At 39.7% G+C, this 18,985-nt stretch overlaps 1 protein-coding gene across 6 annotated transcripts in view; it reads right to left on the bottom strand.

The window, feature by feature from the left end:
* The window catches only part of ARHGAP26 (Rho GTPase activating protein 26), a 466,073-nt gene that overhangs the window by 167,280 nt on the left and 279,808 nt on the right, over nucleotides 1–18,985 (bottom strand). For all 6 annotated transcript variants that reach the window (XM_082382702.1, XM_082382705.1, XM_082382704.1 and 3 more), the window contains exon 15: nucleotides 504–591. In XM_082382702.1, the coding sequence (XP_082238828.1) occupies nucleotides 504–591 (88 nt within the window). The remainder of the gene's footprint in view (nucleotides 1–503; nucleotides 592–18,985) is intronic.

The raw sequence follows: 18,985 nt of genomic DNA, 5'->3' as shown, positions 1-18,985 counted from the left end.
GCAGTCTCCTCTCCAATGAAGTCATATTCACCAATCTAAGCAGAAGGAGTCAAAAAGGAGCGCCATTAAGTTCTCATTTTTGAGGAGCAAGGCCAGCAGTATACTCTATCTGTGCAAGGCGCAGAGCTCCCCAAATACGTAGGGTATGTAATCACGCATTCTCAACAGAATAGGATACGCAATTCCTTGTTTTTTTTAGCAGATTATTCAGGGATTGCAGGGAATACCACATTTGAGGTTCTGTTAAAGGCTAATCGTCATAGTGGCTTCTCAAAAACAGCAAAGCTTCCTAAATCACTCATGGCACCATTGCACAATGGCAACCCATCAACTAGGGATGATTTATAATCGGTTGGACCAGCTGAGCTAATTGTACCCACACATAAGCTGTTTCCACATCTCAAACACCCACCCAACAGCTCTCTGGAGGCTGAAAATAAAACTTTCTTCCTGATTGCATGATAACAAGCTGGCACCATGCCCTGCAAATGGAAAGTCCCTACCTTAGGTAGGTTTTCAAAGCACTAGTGATGGTCTTTATCTCCCACTCGGCACAGATATCCGTTTCTGTTTCAGAAGCTGTTTTGGGGTCTAAAATGAAGAAAAGACAATGGGTAAAACAGAGCAGAAAAGACAGCTAAAAAACAAGCATACATAAAAGCATTCAACCTCCCTACTAAACAAAGAAATCCAAAGTAAAAAAGGACACCTATTTTTTCCTCATTAAATTAGAAAAATGTTTAAAAATCCAAATATCTACTGCTGGCAAAAATGCAATGAAACTGATCCTCTAAGAAACTGCTGGAGGCAGATGAGATAAATGCAACAGATTTGAAAAGTAATTTGGCAATACGTATCAAGTCCTAAAAAGGTTTATATACTTTGAAGCAGTAATCCCACTTCTCACAACCCATCCTCAGGAAATAAGATAAGGCATGAGAAAGTTACACACATCCCAAATGTTCAACATACACTGCTCTTGATAACAGCAGAACAATTTTTTTTTTTTTAGCAGAACAAATTTTAAAAGAACAACCGAAATAGCCCATGATAGAATGATTAAGTTCATCATGGTATATTCCTGATAGAATATCATGTTGCATTTACATGATAATGATAACTATATAGCAAAATGGAAAATGCCTGAATTATCATGTAATGTCAAGCAAAAAAAAAAAAAAAAAAGATTTAAAAGTTTGTGAGAAACTCAAATGAACAAAGGCTGAAAGGAAATACTCTACAATGAAAAGAGTGGTGAGGTTAGAGTGGTAGAATTGTGGTTTTTATATTTTCTAAACTATGACTTGATTCCATTACTTATCTATTTTAAATTGCCCTAAACCAAGACGTGCAACAAAACCACCATAATGATATCAACTCCTGATCATTTCTTCCTTTGTTTCCTCTTGTGTGGACTTCCAAACAAATGTGTGTATTTCAGATAAATGTGTACTGTAAAAGAAGAAATAATTCTTGCAGTCTTTCGGAGCGGCACACAGGCAGGTGAGAGTACGAGGCAGAGGCTTAACTGTTTCACAAACCAGCAGACCTCCGTCTTCTGGCTGGCGAGGTGGTTGGAAGTAGAGTCTCTCAGTGCATTGAAGGGAGAATCCAGCTTCTGGCGATTTGCCTCCCAGCTCTCGTTCCTGTTTTCAGCTGGGCTGCTACCCTTTTCTCACACCTACTCAGGTGAGGCCCCACCCTTCCAGGGGTGGGGAATGAGATGTCTCTGGACCCCGGGACTGGTTCAGGGATGGTCCAAGACTGGGCAGCATGAAATCCAGGACTTTTCCAGGACAGGGGAAGAGACACCTGCTGTCTCCTGCTGTGCTTGCACCGGGAGGTTATACTGCTGCTCTAGGTGCCACTGCGTGAAGCCTGAGAGTAGAGCCTGACAGACACAGCCAAGGTAAGAGAGGCAGAGAGAGCAGGTCTGGGTGACATGGTTTGAGCCCTTGCGTCTCGCCATGCCTTTTTAATCACATAAGCCAATAAATTCCCTTCTTCCTTAAGCTAGTTGAGGTCAGCTTTTCTGTTTCTTATAATTCAGAGGTCTAAATGATATAGTAGAGACAGCCACCAGACTGTCTCTTTCTGGACAGTCTCTGAGAAGAAACAGGTTCCTTCTGCAGGGCCCACGGCCTTTCAGCTGGGAAGGGGAATGAGTCACAGGTGGGCACAACACATTTTCTATTAACTGGGAAAGAACCCACTTTCATCCTAGTAGGAAGAGGCCAAATAATCAAGAGTGCCTTAAGGATTTAGGGCCTAATCCCCAAGTAAGGACACAAATGCAGCTGGTACCTACTGCTCTCAGTGTGTTCCCCTAACACACAATGCAAGATGAGAGGATAGGGCCCTGGTTCAATAAGTGGTTGGCTCCTAATGGCAGAACGGCTGTTTGTTTGCAGGTGATCCTGGTCAATAATGAAGCCTGTATTGTCATATGAAACAAACAAGGAAGAACCTAAAGAGCATGATTTTATTTCTAGGGCCACAGAATTGTAAACTCCAGAGTTCAATCACAGCAAATTTCTGAAAAGTAACAAAGTATGGTTTTCCAAATATCCAAAACCTCTCCAGCTTTAATTCTTTTCTTGCTTTGCCATCTCCCACTCCTTTAATGGTTTCTTCCTGTGGAAGTGTATGTACCAAAAAACTTTGCTTAGTGTGACCTTTTTCCCTCCGCATCTCCAAGAAGCATGGAGAGCTGCCACAGTGTGTGGTTCCTGGACGCGAGACAAATGTTACTGTACATTTTTCTGTGGAAGAAACCAACTTCTACCCAAGAAGAGTGAACAGGACACTAAACAAGCAGCAGTTGGCAGGTCTGGGAGTTGTGAACTGTTCCATGAACCACATTTAGCAAACTAATGATTAGCTTCCACTTATTCAGGCTCTGTAACCATAGGAATATTGTGTAACATTACAGAGAGGAGAGTCAAATTACAGCCCGGCTAAAGGGGTTTTTATAGCACTGATGAGGCAAGGTTCATAACTTGAGCACGTCCATTTCAATTCATTTAACGTCCAAACTAAATTGAATACAGCCTCCCAAGCTACCCCGTTTTCAGACACCGTTGCCAATTGCCATCCCTCCCTATCGATGCTCCCTTCACTTACAGAAGCTTCCTGGCATATGATGCAGAGACACATTTGACAATTTTCTTCAGAACTCAGTACATATCTCCTAACCAGGTCACTTGACCATTGTGGACTTAGTAACACTGACCAGAGCTAGAGGAGCAGTCCAATGTACAAAAAGGCATCACGCGGATACAGCGAAATGAGTGCACTTCCTCCGCAAGCTACTCCCACGTGAATTCAGAAAAACAGGAGATGTGGACTGGAAGTGGTGGTTACAAGGGGAAGTAGTTTTAGAAATGTCACACTGGATCAGACAAGACCCAGGTCCACTGCTGTGCTCCTGACAAAGACACTAAGGACCTTCTGGAGGAAGGGAGTAGGAAAGTCGCCTATGTACTCCTAATCTCCTAATGACACACTATAATGTATCAAAATTAAAGTTCATGTGCCCTGAACCAAGATGGCGAAGTAGAAGGACGTGCTTTCGCTCCCTCTTGCGAGAACACCAGAATCACAACTAGCTGCTGGACAATCACTGACAGGAGGACACTGGAACTCACCAAAAACGAAACCCCACATCCAAAAACAAAGGAGAAGCCACAATGAGATGGTAGGAGGGGCGCAATCACAGTAAAATCAAATCCCATAACTGCTAGGTGGGTGACCCACAGACTGGAGAACACTTATGCCACAAAAGGCCACCCACTGGCGTGAAGGTTCTGAGCCCTACGTCAGGCTTCCCAACCTGGGGGTCTGGCAATGGGAGGAGGAATTCCTAGAGAATCACACTTTGAAGGCTAGTGGGATTTGACTGCATGACTTCGACAGGACTGGGGGAAACAGAGACTCCACTCTTGGAGGGCACACACAAAATAGTGTGTGCATCGGGACACAGGGGAATGAGCAGTGACCCCAGGGGAGACTGAACCACACCTACCTGCTAGTGTTGGAGGGTTGCCTGCAGAGGCGGGGGTTGGCTGTGGCTCACCGTGGGGATTAGGATACTGGCAGCAAAATTTCTGGGAAGTAATCCTTGGCGTGAGCCCTCCCAGAGTCCACCATTAGCCCCACCAAAGAGCCCACCATTAGCCCCACCAAAGAGCCCAGGTAGGCTCCAGTGCTGGGTTGCCTCGGGCCAAACAACAAATAGGGAGGGAACCCAGTCCCATCCATCAACAGTCAAGCGGATTAAACTTTAAGTGAGCTCTGCCCACCAGAGCAACACCCAGCTCTACCCACCACCAGTCCCTCCCATCAGTAAACTTGCACAAGCCTCTTAGATAGCCACATCCACCAGAAGGCAGACAGCAGAAGCAAGAAGAACTACAATCCTGCAGCCTGTGGAAAAAAAACCACATTCACAGAAAGATAGACAAGATGAAAAGGCAGAGGGCTATGTACCAGATGAAGGAACAAGATAAAACCCAGGAAAAACAACTAAATGAAGTGGAGATAGGCAACTTTCCAGAAAAAGAATTCAGAATAATGATAGTGAAGATGATCCAGGACCTCGGAAAAAGAATGGAGGCAAAGATCGAGAAGATGCAAGAAATGTTTAAGAAAGACCTAGAAGAATTAAAGAACAAACAAACAGAGATGAACAATACAATACCTGAAATGAAAACTACACTAGAAGAAATCAATAGCAGAATAACTGAGGCAGAAGAACGGATAAGTGACCTGGAAGATAGAACGGTGGAATTCACTGCCGCAGAACAGAATAAAGAAAAAAGAATGAAAAGAAATGACGACAGCCTAAGAGACCTCTGGGACAACATTAAATGCAACAACATTTGCATTATAGGGGTCCCAGAAGGAGAAGAGAGAGAGAAAGGACCTGAGAAAATACTTGAAGAGATTATAGTCGAAAACTTCCCTAACATGGGAAAGGAAATAGCCACCTAAGTCCAGGAAGTGCAGAGAGTCCCATACAGGATAACACACTGAGACACATAGTAATCAAATTGGCAAAAATTAAACACAAAGAAAAATTATTGAAAGCAGCAAGGGAAAAACAGCAAATAACATACAAGGGAACTCCCATAGGTTAACAGCTGATTTCTCAGCAGAAACTCTACAATCCAGAAGGGAGTGGCATGATATACTTAAAGTGATGAAAGGGAAGAACCTACAACCAAGATTACTCTACCCAGCAAGGATCTCATTCAGACTCGATGGAGGAATCAAAAGCTGTACAGACAAGCAAAAACTAAGAGAATTCAGCACCACCAAAATAGCTCTAAAACAAATGCTAAAGGAACTTCTCTAAGTGGGAAACACCATAGAAGAAAAGGACCTACAAAAACAAACCCAAGACAATTAAGAAAATAGTCACAGGAACATACATATCGATAATTACCTTCAATGTGAATGGATTAAATGCTCCAACCAAAAGACACAGGCTCACTGAATGGAGACAAAGACAAGACCCATATATATGCTGTCTACAAGAGAAGCACTTCAGACCTAGGGACACATACAGTCTGAAAGTGAGGGGATGGAAAAAGATATTCCATGCAAATGGAAATCAAAAGAAAGCTGGAGTAGCAATACTCATATCACATAAAATAGACATTAAAATAAAAAATGTTACAAGAGACAAGGAAGGACACTACATAATGATCAAGGGATCAATCCAAGAAGAAGATATAACAATTATAAATATATATGCACCCAACATAGGAGCACTTCAATACATAAGGCAACTGCTAACAGCTATAAAAGAGGAAACCGACAGTAACACAATAATAGTGGGGGACTTTAACACCTCACTTACACCAATGGACAGATCATCCAAAATGAAAATAAATAAGGAAACAGAAGCTTTAAATGACACAATAGACCAGATAGATTTAATTGATATTTATAGGACATTCCATCCAAAAACAGCAAATTACACTTTCTTTTGAAGTGCGCACGGAACATTATCCAGGATAGATGACATCTTGGGTCACAAATCAAGCCCCAGTAAATTTAAGAAAATTGAAATCATATCAAGCATCTTTTCTGACCACAACGATATAAGAGTAGATATCAATTACAGGAAAAAACCTGTAAAAAATAGAAACACATAGAGGTTAAACAATACGTTACTAAATAACCAAGAGATCATTGAAGAAATCAAAGAGGAAATCAAAAAATACCTAGAGACAAATGACAATGAAAATACGATGATCCAAAACCTATGGGATGCAGCAAAAGCAGTTCTAAGAGGGAAGTTTATAGCTATACAAGCCTACCTCAAGGAACAAGAAAAATCTCTAATAAACAATCTAACCTTACACCTAAAGGAATTAGAGAAAGAAGAACAAACAAAACCCAAAGTTAGTAGAAGGAACGACATCATAAAGATCAGAGCAGAAATAAATGAAATAGAAACAAAGAAAACAATAGCAAAGATCAATAATACTAAAAGCTCGTTCTTTGAGAAGATAAACAGAATTGATAAACCACTAGCCAGACTCATCAAGAAAAAGAGGGAGAGGACTCAAATCAATGAAATTAGAAATGAAAAAGGAGAAGTTACAACAGACACCACAGAAATACAAACCATCCTAAGAGACTACTACAAGCAACTCTATGCCAATAAAATGGACAACCTGGAAGAAATGGACAAATTCTTAGAAAGGTACAACCTTCCAAGACAGAACCAGGAAGAGATAGAAAATTTGAACAGACCAATCACAAGTAATGAAATTGAAACTGTGATTAAAATTCTTCCAACAAACAAAAGTCCAGGACCAGATGGCTTCACAGGTGAATTCTATCAAACATTTAGAGAAGAGCTAACACCCATCCTTCTCAAACTCTTCCAAAAAATTACAGAGGAAGGAATACTCCCAAACTCATTCTATGAGGCCACCATCATCCTGATACCAAAACCAGACAAAGATATCACAAAAAAAGAAAATTACAGACCAATATCACTGATGAATAAAGATGTAAAAATCCTCAACAAAATACTAGCAAACAGAATCCGAAAACACATTAAAAGGATCATACACCATGATCAAGTGGGATTTATCCCAGGGATGCAAGGATTCTTCAATATATGCAAATTAATCAATGTGATACACCATATTAAGAAATTGAAGAAGAAAAACCATATGACCATCTCAATAGATGCAGAAAAAGGTTTTGACAAAATTCAACACCCATCTACGATAAAAACTCTTCAGAAAGTGGGCGTAGTGGGTACCTACCTCAACATAATAAAGGCAATATACAACAAACCCACAGCAAACATCATTCTCAATGGTGAAAAACTGAAAGCATTTCCTCTAAGATCAGGAACAAGACAAGGATGTCCACTCTCACCACTATTATTCAACATAGTTCTGGAAGCCCTAGCCACGGCAATCAGAGAAGAAAAAGAAATAAAAGGAATACAAATTGGAAAAGAAGAAGTAAAACTGTCATTGTTTGCAGATGACATGATACTATACATAGAGAATCTTAAAGATGTACCAGAAAACTACTAGAGCTAATCAATGAATTTGGTAAAGTTGCAGGATACAAAATTAATGTACAGAAATCTCTTGCATTCCTATACACTAATGATGAAAAATCTGAAAGAGAAATTAAGGAAACACTCCCATTTACCACTGCAACAAAAAGAATAAAATACCTAGGAATAAACCTACCTAGGGAGACAAAAGACCTGTATGCAGAAAACTATAAGATACTGATGAAAGAAATTAAAGATGATACCAACAGATGGAGAGATATACCATGTTCTTGGATTGGAACAATCAATATTGTGAAAATGACTATACTACCCAAAGCAATCTACAGATTCAATGCAATCCCTATCACACTACCAATGGCATTTTTTACAGAACCAGAATAAAAAATCTTAAAATGTGTATGGAGACACAAAAGACCCCGAATAGCCAAAGCAGTCTTGAGGGAAAGAAATGGAGCTGGAGGAATCAGACTCCCTGACTTCAGACTATACTACAAAGCTACAGTAATCAAGACAATATGGTACTGGCACAAAAACAGAAATATAGATCAATGGAACAGGGTAGAAAGCCCAGAGATAAACCCACGCACATATGGTCAACTAATCTATGACAAAGGAGGCAATGATATGCAATGGAGAAAAGACAGTCTCTTCAATAAGTGGTGCTGGGAAAACTGGACAGCTACATGTAAAAGAATGAAATGAGAACACTCCCTAACACCATACACAAAAATAAACTCAAAATGGATTAGAGACCTAAATGTAAGACTGGACGCTATAAAACTCTTAGAGGAAAACATAGGAAGAACAATCTTTGACATAAATCACAGCAAGATCTTTTTTGGCCCACCTCCTAGAGTAATGGAAATAAAAACAAAAATAAACAAATGGGATCTAATGAAACCTCAAAGCTTTTGCACAGCAAAGGAAACTATAAACAAGACGAAAAGGCAACCCTCAGAATGGGAGAAAATATTTGCAAACAAATCAACAGACAAAGGATTAATCTCCAAAATATATAAACAGCTCATGCACCTCAATACTTAAAAAACAAACAACCCAATCCAAAAATGGGCAGAAGACCTAAATAGACGTTTCTCCAAAGAAGACAAACAGATGGCCAAGAAGCACATGAAAAGCTGGTCAACATCACTAATTAGTAGAGAGATGCAAATCAAAACTACAATGAGGTACCACCTCACACCAGTTAGAATGGGCGTCATCAGAAAATCTACAAACAACAAATGCTGGAGAGGTTGTGGAGAAAAGGGAATCCTCTTGCATTGTTGGTGGGAATGTAAATTGATACAGCCACTATGGAGAACAGTATGGAGTTTCCTTAAAAAACTAAAAATAAAATTACCATATGATCCAGCAATCCCACTACTGGGCATATACCCAGAGAAAACCATAATTCAAAAAGACACATGCACCCCAATGTTCACTGCAGTACTATGTACAACAGCCAGGTCATGGAAGCCACCTAAATGCCCATCGACAGATGAATGGATAAAGAAGATGTGGTACATATATACAGTGGAATATTACTCAGCCATAAAAAGGAATGAAATTGGGTGATGTGTTGAGACGTGGATGGATCTAGAGACTGTCATACAGAGTGAAGTAAGTCAGAAAGAGGAAAAGAAATATCGTATATTAACGCATATATGTGGAACCTAGAAAAATGGTACAGATGAACCGGTTTGCAGGGCAGAAATTGAGACACAGATGTAGAGAACAAAGGTATGGACACCAAGGGTGGAAAGTGGCGGGGGGGTGGGGGTGGTGGTGTGCTGAATTGGGTGATTGGGATTGACATGTATATACTGATGTGTATAAAACTGATGACTAATAAGAACGTGCTGTATAAAAAAAAAATAAAATATAATTCAAAAATTTAAAAAAAAATTTTTCTTCTCTTCAACTGTGAAGGTAATATATGAACACCACCAAAAAAAAATATTCAAGCAAAACAAGTAGATAAACATCAAAAGGTAACGCTTTCCTGTGCTAGAGATGACTCAATACTGGTTTTGTGCACGTATGCAATCTCTAACAGTATGTACATAAACAAGCAGTTTTATGAATATGTACAGTTTTCTAAAAACACAAATGGAAGCACATTATAGATGTCGTTCTGTGCACTGCTATTTTCATTTAACAATATCTTAAGAAACTGTTCCATATAAGTACACTACCTTACAGTACTTCACTGTACCATGGTTAATGCCCCCATTCATGGAGATGAAGGTTGTTCACTGGTTGTTGCTATGGTAAACAATGATATAAACCCCTGTTCCCTTGTATATGTCTTACCTAGAGAAAAAATTCCTATAAGTGGAATTTCTGAGTCAGAAAGTATGTGTATTTTTAATTTTGAAAGATACTGCTCAATTAACCTCTCAAAGGTTGTACCATTACATTTAAGCATGAGTGTGACTCCTTCCTCAAATCCTTGACAACAATGTATAATCAAACACTTTGATCTTAGTCAATGTGATAGGTTAAAAAAAAAAAAAGTCATCTGCTTTAATTTGCATTTTTTACTGAGGAGGAAAATTGAGAATCCTCTCCTATGTGTGTGTTTTAAAGTCAAGTTTACTGAGATATACTCAACCTTTTAAAGTATACACTTCCATGATTTTTGACAAATATATATACAGTCATGGGGTAACCACCACCACAGTCAAGATGTAAGTCATTGTCATCACCCCCCGCCACAAAATTCTCCTGTGCCTCTTTCTCCATAGCCAATCCCCTCTCCCTCCATCTCTAGCCCCTGGCAACCACTTTCCATAGCATACTACTTGTGAAATCCATCCATGTTGTTACACAGGCCAGTAGTTTGTTCCTTTTATTACTGAGCACTATTCAATTTTATGGACATATCCACTGACTAGTTGGTAGACTTTGGGTTGTTTCCAGTTTTTGGCTGTTACAAATAAAGCAGCTGTAAATGTTTGCATTCAGGTCTTATGGACTACATTTTCATCTCTTGGGTAAATACCTAGGAGTGGAACTGGGTACAAATATGTAGGAGTGGGTCATATGATAAATATGTTTAACTTTATCAAAACTTCCAAATGGTTTTCCAAAACAGTTGGGCCATTTTGCATTCCCACCAGCCAATAGGAGAACTCTAGTTGCTTCACATCTTCATCAACACATGATATGGTCATGTGTTTAATTTTGAAATTTTAGCTATTCTAGTAGGTGTGTAGAAATAACTCATTGTTAAAATTTGCTTTTCCTTAATGACTACTGATGTTGGTCATCTTTTCATGTACTTTTGGGCCATCTGTGTATTTTCTTTGGTGAACTGTTTGTTCAAATCTTGTCTCCATTTTAAAAACTGGGGTGTTACATTCTGACTACTGAATTGCAGGAGTTATTTTTAATACATTCTGGATACAAATCATTTATCAGATACATATTTTGCAAATATTTTCTCTTGTAGCTTGGCTTTTCTCTTTCTTAATATATTTTTAGGAGCAGAAGCTTTTTTTTATTTGGGTAAAGTTCAGTTTATCAGATTTTTCTTTTATGGTTCCTGCTTTGTGTGTTTTCTTCTTGAAGCTTAATAGTTTTATCTCTTAGGTTTAGGACTATAATCTATTTTGAGTTAGTTTTTGTATATAGTTTAAGATAAGGGTTGAATTTATCTTTTTCTCATATGGATGTCCAATTGTACTAGTACCATTTGTTGAAACAAATGTCCTTTCCCTATTGAATTACTCTGACACCTTTATCACAGATCAATTGACCATATATGAGTGGGTCCTATTTCTAGATTCTCCTGTCTGTTCCACTGATCTATATGTCATTCCAAAGAAAATATCATCTTGCTTTCCTGCATTTAAACATTAGTTGTATTTTGTTTGTCTTTTTCTAAAATCTTCTTGAGCCTTTCACATCCTCCATCTCCATTACATCTTTGAGGAAGTTGTTCATGTAAGTATACTATCCTCTGTGTAAAATAAGACTTCTTTTACAGGCAATTCTTGCAAGGCAATTCTTACAGGCAATTCTTATAGGCAATTCTTGCAAGGCTAGATTTAATACTTAGCAATTTGATAAGCAAATCTGCTTATCAAATTTTTTCTGATTATAAAAGTTGTACCTCTGAAAAACTTTAAACACCTTCCATATCTAGTGCCTAAGAATCCAGAGTACTTACAGCCACTTCTGTTCTGAGATCCAAAAGCTACTGCTGTCTCAAGTCCCTGTCTTAGGAGAACCTGCCTGAAGCATCCCTATAAGCAAAGATGACAGTGGGAGGAGCAGACACGAAGGTGAGCATCCATCTGTGGTCTCCATTCTCTGGGAAGTCCAGACTGTGGTTAATAGTGACCTTACTAGTTCCCAGAAGGATCAATCCTTCATCCAAGCAGTCTATTCTCTCCCAGTCCTGGTCATCATTTGTCTGCTCCCCTTTACTGGTGGCTAAAGTTGGAAGTATACAACGTGCATGACTCTGCCGCTTCCATGAGGCTAGTCTTCAAACCTTGGGGCTGTTTCTGCAAGCCTTTAGGTCTTAGAAGTTGTCATGAAAAATATCTATTACTTTAGGGTTTCTTAGGGAAGAAGCTCTTGCTTGCTTTTATTTATGCCGTGCTGTGAAAGGGTGTGAGAAATGAAGGTCCCAGAGGAGTCAGAAGGATGGTTCATGGCTAGATCAGATATCAGTGGGTGAGGCATGCTACTGTAACTTGGTGCTTTAAAGCATCGCAATTTAATACCTTCCATGTGTTCTCTATAGCACCAACCTGACTTTAAACATTAGTAAAACAAACAAACAAACAAAAAACAAAATCAAAACAAAACTGGAAAAAGTTACAGGATAAGAAAAGAAAAAATAGCAACACTAAACTTGCATTCCTTCACCACCACTGTGAGAAACTAATAAAGACACACACACATACACACACAAAGGGACAGAAAGTTTCAACAGCACAGAAAATGAGGCTCACAGTGAACATTCTGCCTGTCCCCAGAGGAATATCCACCAGGCAAAGCTTAGGTGAAGCCCAGAGGAAGACCCACCTGGGGGAACAATGTGATAGGCGACGGCCTTCCGCCCACCCTAAAGTATAGCCGAAGCCACCCCAGGGAGGGGTGCCATGCTGCGCTGCTCCTACCCAACCAGAGCACAGCTCAGTATCCTGAGATTACGATCCGGGCAGTGAAATGAGACTGGGACAGAAGTGGAGGGGTGTCTGCTTATATAAAGGGAAGTGAATTCAGAAGGGGAAAGTCCTAGAAGAAACATGAGAGTGACAAGTGAAGAACCACAGCACACTTCAGATTAACCAGGAAGTAACTCCACTTCTCCCAGAACCATGACCAAATAGCAGAACCAGGAGAAATCTTTTCATGAGTACAGGTAGGTCCACACTAAATGAAAGATTTAAGAGCGCCAGAAAGTTGGACAGAACCATGTACAACAGTGCTCTAATATCATGTGAGAGGTTGATTCTAACAGGACTCAGGAAAACTGCAGCAGAGCGAGGAGAATCTACCCACAGTGAAGTTAACTGCAAAGATTTATAAACGTCTCTGTGTTCAGGTTTAATGAAAAAGAAGATAAAAAAGCTGATAAAATACTTTTCATGAAACACAGAAACCAGAGCACTCTAAAAACATGTCAGAAAGCATCTGTTCTTTATTATAAATAAAATTCAGAAAAATATGGATGCTGTGAAATAAGAAATCAAAGCAAAAAAACAGAGTGAAATAATAAAGGTGATAGCTGAAAGGTAGAAATGAAAAGAGCTAAATAAGTTAGTAAAAACACTGAAAATTCAATTATGAAATTAAAATTTGCATTATAAGCAGCAAAAAAAAAATCAGCCCAAAAGAAATTTAAATAAATAGCATGGATATAGGGTGCAAGTTTTAGAATTTTGCTATAATTCAAAGAATCAAGAGAAAAACAAACATTAAAAGATGAAAAATGAAGACAATTTATTTTTTTAAAGACTGAGAATTGCAGAATAACAAACAGAAAAAGAATTTGTTTTCCTTTAGAAAAATACGTGTGAAAACTCCTTCACTGGACCCCAACATGTATAAGAGAATGACTATATGGTGATATTTAAAGTAGTGGAAAGGAAGAAATTTTCTCCTTACATGGTTATTTGTCAATCAGAAAAGTATTTGAGGAAAAGGAGAGTTAAGTTTCCTTTTTGCATGAATATATTCCAGATGGATTTCAAGGAAAATAAAAAGTTTTTGTAGTCCTGAAACGGGTAAGGTCTTTTAGGGCATAATCCATCTACGAAAAAGACTGACTTCATAAAAGATTTGACTTCATGAAAATTTTAAATATTCATAAGACAAAACAAAAACAAAAGTACCATAAATAAAGTTCAAGATGATAATCTGAAAAAAAATATTGGTAACATAGCCTCCATACCTAAAAAGGTCTTAAATTCAAAAGATGAATACATCAATAGAAAAATATGGAAAGAACACAAACAGGCAATTCATGAAAGAATAAAAAGTGGTAAGAAACAGGAAAAATGGCCAGCCTCCACCAGAATTATTTTTTAAAAATACCTATAATTTAAACGCAAAAAAGTAATAGAGTATGGCAAGGATGTGTGTGGTAAAGGACACTCACCTCAGACTTTGCTGACAGCAAATTTGGGAATATCAATTAAAGGCCTTGAAAACATGTACATACCTTGACCCAGCAATTCAACATCTTAAAATAAACCCTAAGGAAATAATTAAATATGCATATAAAAATTAAAAATAGGGACTTCTCTGGTGGCACAGTGGTTAAGAATCCACCTGCCAATGCAGGGGACATGGGTTCAAGCCCTGGTCTGAGAAGATCCCACATGCCGTGGAGCAACTAAGCCCATACACCACAACTACTGAGCCCACGCTCTAGAGCCTGTGAGCCACAACTACTGAGCCCAGGTGCCACAACTATTGAAGCCCACACGCCTAGAGCCCATGCTCCGCAACAAGAGAAGCCACCTCAAAGAGAAGCCCGCGCACTGCAACAAAGAGTAGCCCCCACACGGCAACGAAGACCCAACGCAGCCAAAAATAAATATAAATAAATAAATAAATTTATTTAAAAAATTAAAAATAACAGCAGCTAACATTTATTGACTAACATGTGGAGCCTCTGGACTCAGCAACCCACATGCATCTTTTCATTTAATCCTCCCATTATTACAGAGGCAGAGGCTATCACTACAGATAATGAGATAGAAGACTAGACGGGCTTAAATAATTTGTGTAAAATCAAATGGACAAGCCGTTTAATTATAACTTGCTTAACTCCAAAATGTACACTCTAAAATCTGCTATCCTGTCCCATAGGGATGTTCACCTGAGTGCTTTCTAGAATGATGAAGAACTCTAATCAGTCTATGGATCTGGGAATAGGGGGCTGACCTACACAATATATGACCCAAAAAAGTCGCACTTTAGAGGAACCTGAATAACATAAAATAGACACTGTATTGTTATGTGACAGAAGACTGCTATAAGCAGTATATATATGCACAGTGTGATTCCAATTTGTATTTTTTATGTTATATGATAGAATATTATATTTAAAAGGTGACAGTCATATGATGAAACGGTAGGTAAAGATTGTCTCTGGTCTGCCCGACTTTTATTTTTCTTCTTTTCTACTTTTTCTATTTCTCCAAATTTGCTACTATGACCACTCATAACTTTTAATCAGAAAAAGGTATTTAAAATCTATACGGGGGGGCTTCCCTGGTGGCGCGGTGGTTGGGGGTCTGCCTGCCAATGCAGGGGACACGGGTTCGAGCCCTGGTCTGGGAGGATCCCACGTGCTGCGGAGCGACTAGGCCCGTGAGCCACAATTACTGAGCCTGCACGTCTGGAGCCTGTGCTCCGCAACAAGAGAGGCCGCGATAGTGAGAGGCCCGCACACCGCGATGAAGAGTAGCCCCCACTTGCCGCAACTAGAGAAAGCCCTCGCACAGAAACGAAGACCCAACACAGCCATAAATAAACAAACAAACAAATAAATAAAAATTTAAAAAATATCTATACAGGGGACTTCCCTAGTGGCACAGTGGTTAAGAATCCACCTGCCAATGCAGGGGACATGGGTTTGAGCCCTGGTCCAGGAAGATCCCACATGCCACGGAGCAACTAATCCCGTGCACCACAACTACTGAGCCTGCGCTCTACAGCCTGTGAGCCACAACTACTGAGCCCACGTGCCACAACTACTGAAGTCCGTGTGCCTAGAGCCTGTGCTCCGCAACAAGAGAAGCCACTGCAAAGAAGAGAGGCTCCCACTTGCCTCAAATAGAGAAAGCCCGCACAGCAACGAAGACCCAATGTAGCCAAAAATAAATAAATAAATATTTTAAAAAATCTCTTATAAAGAACTATACAGGGAGAGACAGACATGTACTGAACGTGCACAGACAGAGCTGTCTATATTTTTTAAATGTTGAGCTAAACCTTAGAAAGATTTATCTTTACTTAACATACGGGGGGAGAAAAAGTAAACAAACAGTACACACATGGAAGCCACTCTATTTCTAGGAATCTACATGTCTTCCTCCTCTTCACTCTTCAAAGACTAACGACCTCTGTTGCCAGGAGGTAGGGATAAGGGGCAGCACTTGGTATGACACTAGCAGGAGGCCACACCGCATATGCTATGAGTAATTCTGGCAAGCTTTCTTAAGGAATCCTAATCAGCAAAATACGATGTTCTCATAGTCTGGCTCTTCTATTCTTCCTCCTACCTAAAGTCCCCCAATGTATCAAGAGTACACAAAGCCAACTCCAAGTGATCAAAGGAAGCCTCTGGTTTTACTTAATTCTAACTCATATTTTCAGTAATAAAAATGCACTATTCCATTTCTGAGAGACTGACCAATAATCCAAATCTTAGTACCTGGTACATAATAGGGCATCCAGTGAATATAGAACCCAGAATAGGGAATGAATGCTTCACACTCAGCCCAGCCATGTCAGGGAGAGGCTTTGGAGTATAGGAGCCATACTTTTTTACACTCTTGGCTAACCCAGTATAGTACAAGTACCAAGAACTGATGAAGATGAGAGCATGTTCACAAAGGGGAAGGGAGACAGGGCTCTGCCTTCAGGTCTGGAGTTTCTCTGGCCTAATGGGTGATCCCTCAATTCCAAGATCTCATGTTTAACTTAATTGATCCCTCAATTCAAGATCTCATGTTTAACTATCTCATGTTTAACTTAATTGATAGTAAGAATCCCAGATACCATTCTCAACACTTTTGATTAGATCTTGCACTGTGGTCATCTCTCAGCTCTGGTTGAACCTCAGTTTGGGATCCAGTCTATCTGTAATGTCCTCCTGGCAGAGACAGCTTGGCCTTGTGACTTTTCAGCTGCTGGTTTTTATTTCTCATGACATTTCTGAGATGGTCATGATTATTTTGTCTGTCCCTAGGAAAACTGAGGAAGAGAACAGGACAAATATCTTGTTCAAAGGTCACTAAGGGAAGTGATAAAAACAAGATCTTTTCATACCACTCTTTGCTTAGCACAAAAGAGCTAAGACGCTTCTTTTTTAAATTAGCAAACCCGTCTAAAATGTCGTATTTCTTTTCATTAGTGTCACCTTACATAATCATCTGCTGCCTCTGAAATCTCTCTGCCCCTTTGACTCCCCTGTATCTAGTTCGTTACAAAGTCCCATTGATTCTCTTTCTCCAATCATTTTGAGCCTGTCCTTTTCTCCTGACCTCAGAGCAGCTATCTGGTTCAGCCATTGATCAGGTATGCTCTGCCTAATCTATCCCAACTGTCTTCTTCCTCCATGTGATTCCATGATCAGATGTGTGCTCCACATTGCTGCCAGCATTACCCTCCTAAAACTAGCATCTGATAGAGTTACACCTATGTTGGACATACTTTTTAAAAAAAATCACCCAGTAGCATTATTTCAGAAAAGCACTCCTCCATCATTCTGTTAATAATCCTGCTCAGTCCCCAGGGTTCTATGGACTAACCCCTCACACACCCTACTCGCCCCACCACCACCAACCTCCTAGAGGTGGCATGGGATCACCAGAGACGGGCACAGGATCCAGGCCATCGGGATCAATCTTCTGTACGTCATGTGATTGGCCTGAGACTGTGAAATGAATCATGTGAATGGCCCCCATATGGACCAATCAAAATCCCCCCTGGGACCTTCTGTCAAAACCGTCAAGAAAGACACTCTCCTTTCAGTGATACAAGCTTCAAGGACCACTGAGGCTGGATTATCTGGGACCTTCCCACAGAGAATATAGTCAATATGAAGACAAGTAGAGCTTACAAATAATGAGAAGCCAGAAGAAAGGAGTGGGAAAGCCTCCAACCAACGTGGAGTCACCAGAACCTGCCATGCTTCTGTCATCTTGGACTCACCAGTAATGTGAACAAATAAATGACTATTCTGAATTGTCTTCTTGACACTTTTGTGTAAAAAGAGTACTAACACATACAACTCCACTACTTTGAAATTTTAATAGCATCTTACTTCCTACAGAGAAAAAAACCCCAAACTCCTTAGCATAATATTCAAGTTCCTCAACCAAAGGGGCCATTTCAGCTTTTCAGCTTTCACTCTCCTGTTCCAGCCTCAAGTACTTTGAAATATTATAATAATAATATTACTACTAGTGAAATCAATACTCTTGGTTCATGACATGTCCTGAATCTGAATTATTCTTCTGTTCTCTCCTTCACTACTACATCTTCTAGATCCAGCTCCCACTGGGTGCCAGCATCGTATTTTACATTACAGCTTTCACACACATGCATAACTCCCCCTACCTGGATACTCTGCAAACAAAGAATGACTCTTTCTAAAGTTTCATCTCTAGCACCTGACAATCTGCTTCAGAGAGCAGACACTCCACAAATGTTTGCAGCTCTGATTGGAAATGAAAGACTGAGGATTGATACCTGTTAGACTCTTCATTCTTTCTTACATTAGAACTTTTCAAAAATTAACCATATCACCGTACAACGCAGCAACTGCACTCTTGGGCATTTATCCCACAGAAACAAATTAATCTTCACACAAAAACCTGTACACAGTGTTTACAGCAGCATTATTCACCCCCAGACTAGAAATAACCCAGCTGTCCTTCATAGGGTGAATGGCTAAACAAACTGATCTCACTGCAACTACCATACATGAGACTTTTGCTTACAAGAGGCGAGTAGCTCTCTCGAAAAGAGATAGTTTTTCTGATCAACATGAGAGACGATATTTCTATACATATAAAAATTATTTTCAGAAACTGGGATGGCAAAAAAAAAAAAAAGACAAATACTAACAAAGAGAAGCGTCCCTGCCCAGAACACTGAGCGGGGACCCTGAGCAACAGTCTATCTCTTAACAGTGCACAGCTAGGCTTCCATGGGGATGAGTAACAGCCACGG

This window comes from Balaenoptera borealis (genome assembly GCF_965194805.1).
Source record: "Balaenoptera borealis genome assembly, chromosome: 2".
NCBI lineage: Eukaryota > Metazoa > Chordata > Mammalia > Artiodactyla > Balaenopteridae > Balaenoptera > Balaenoptera borealis.
The sequence above is the reverse complement of the archived record's forward strand: the minus strand, read 5'-3'. Positions and strand labels throughout refer to the sequence as shown.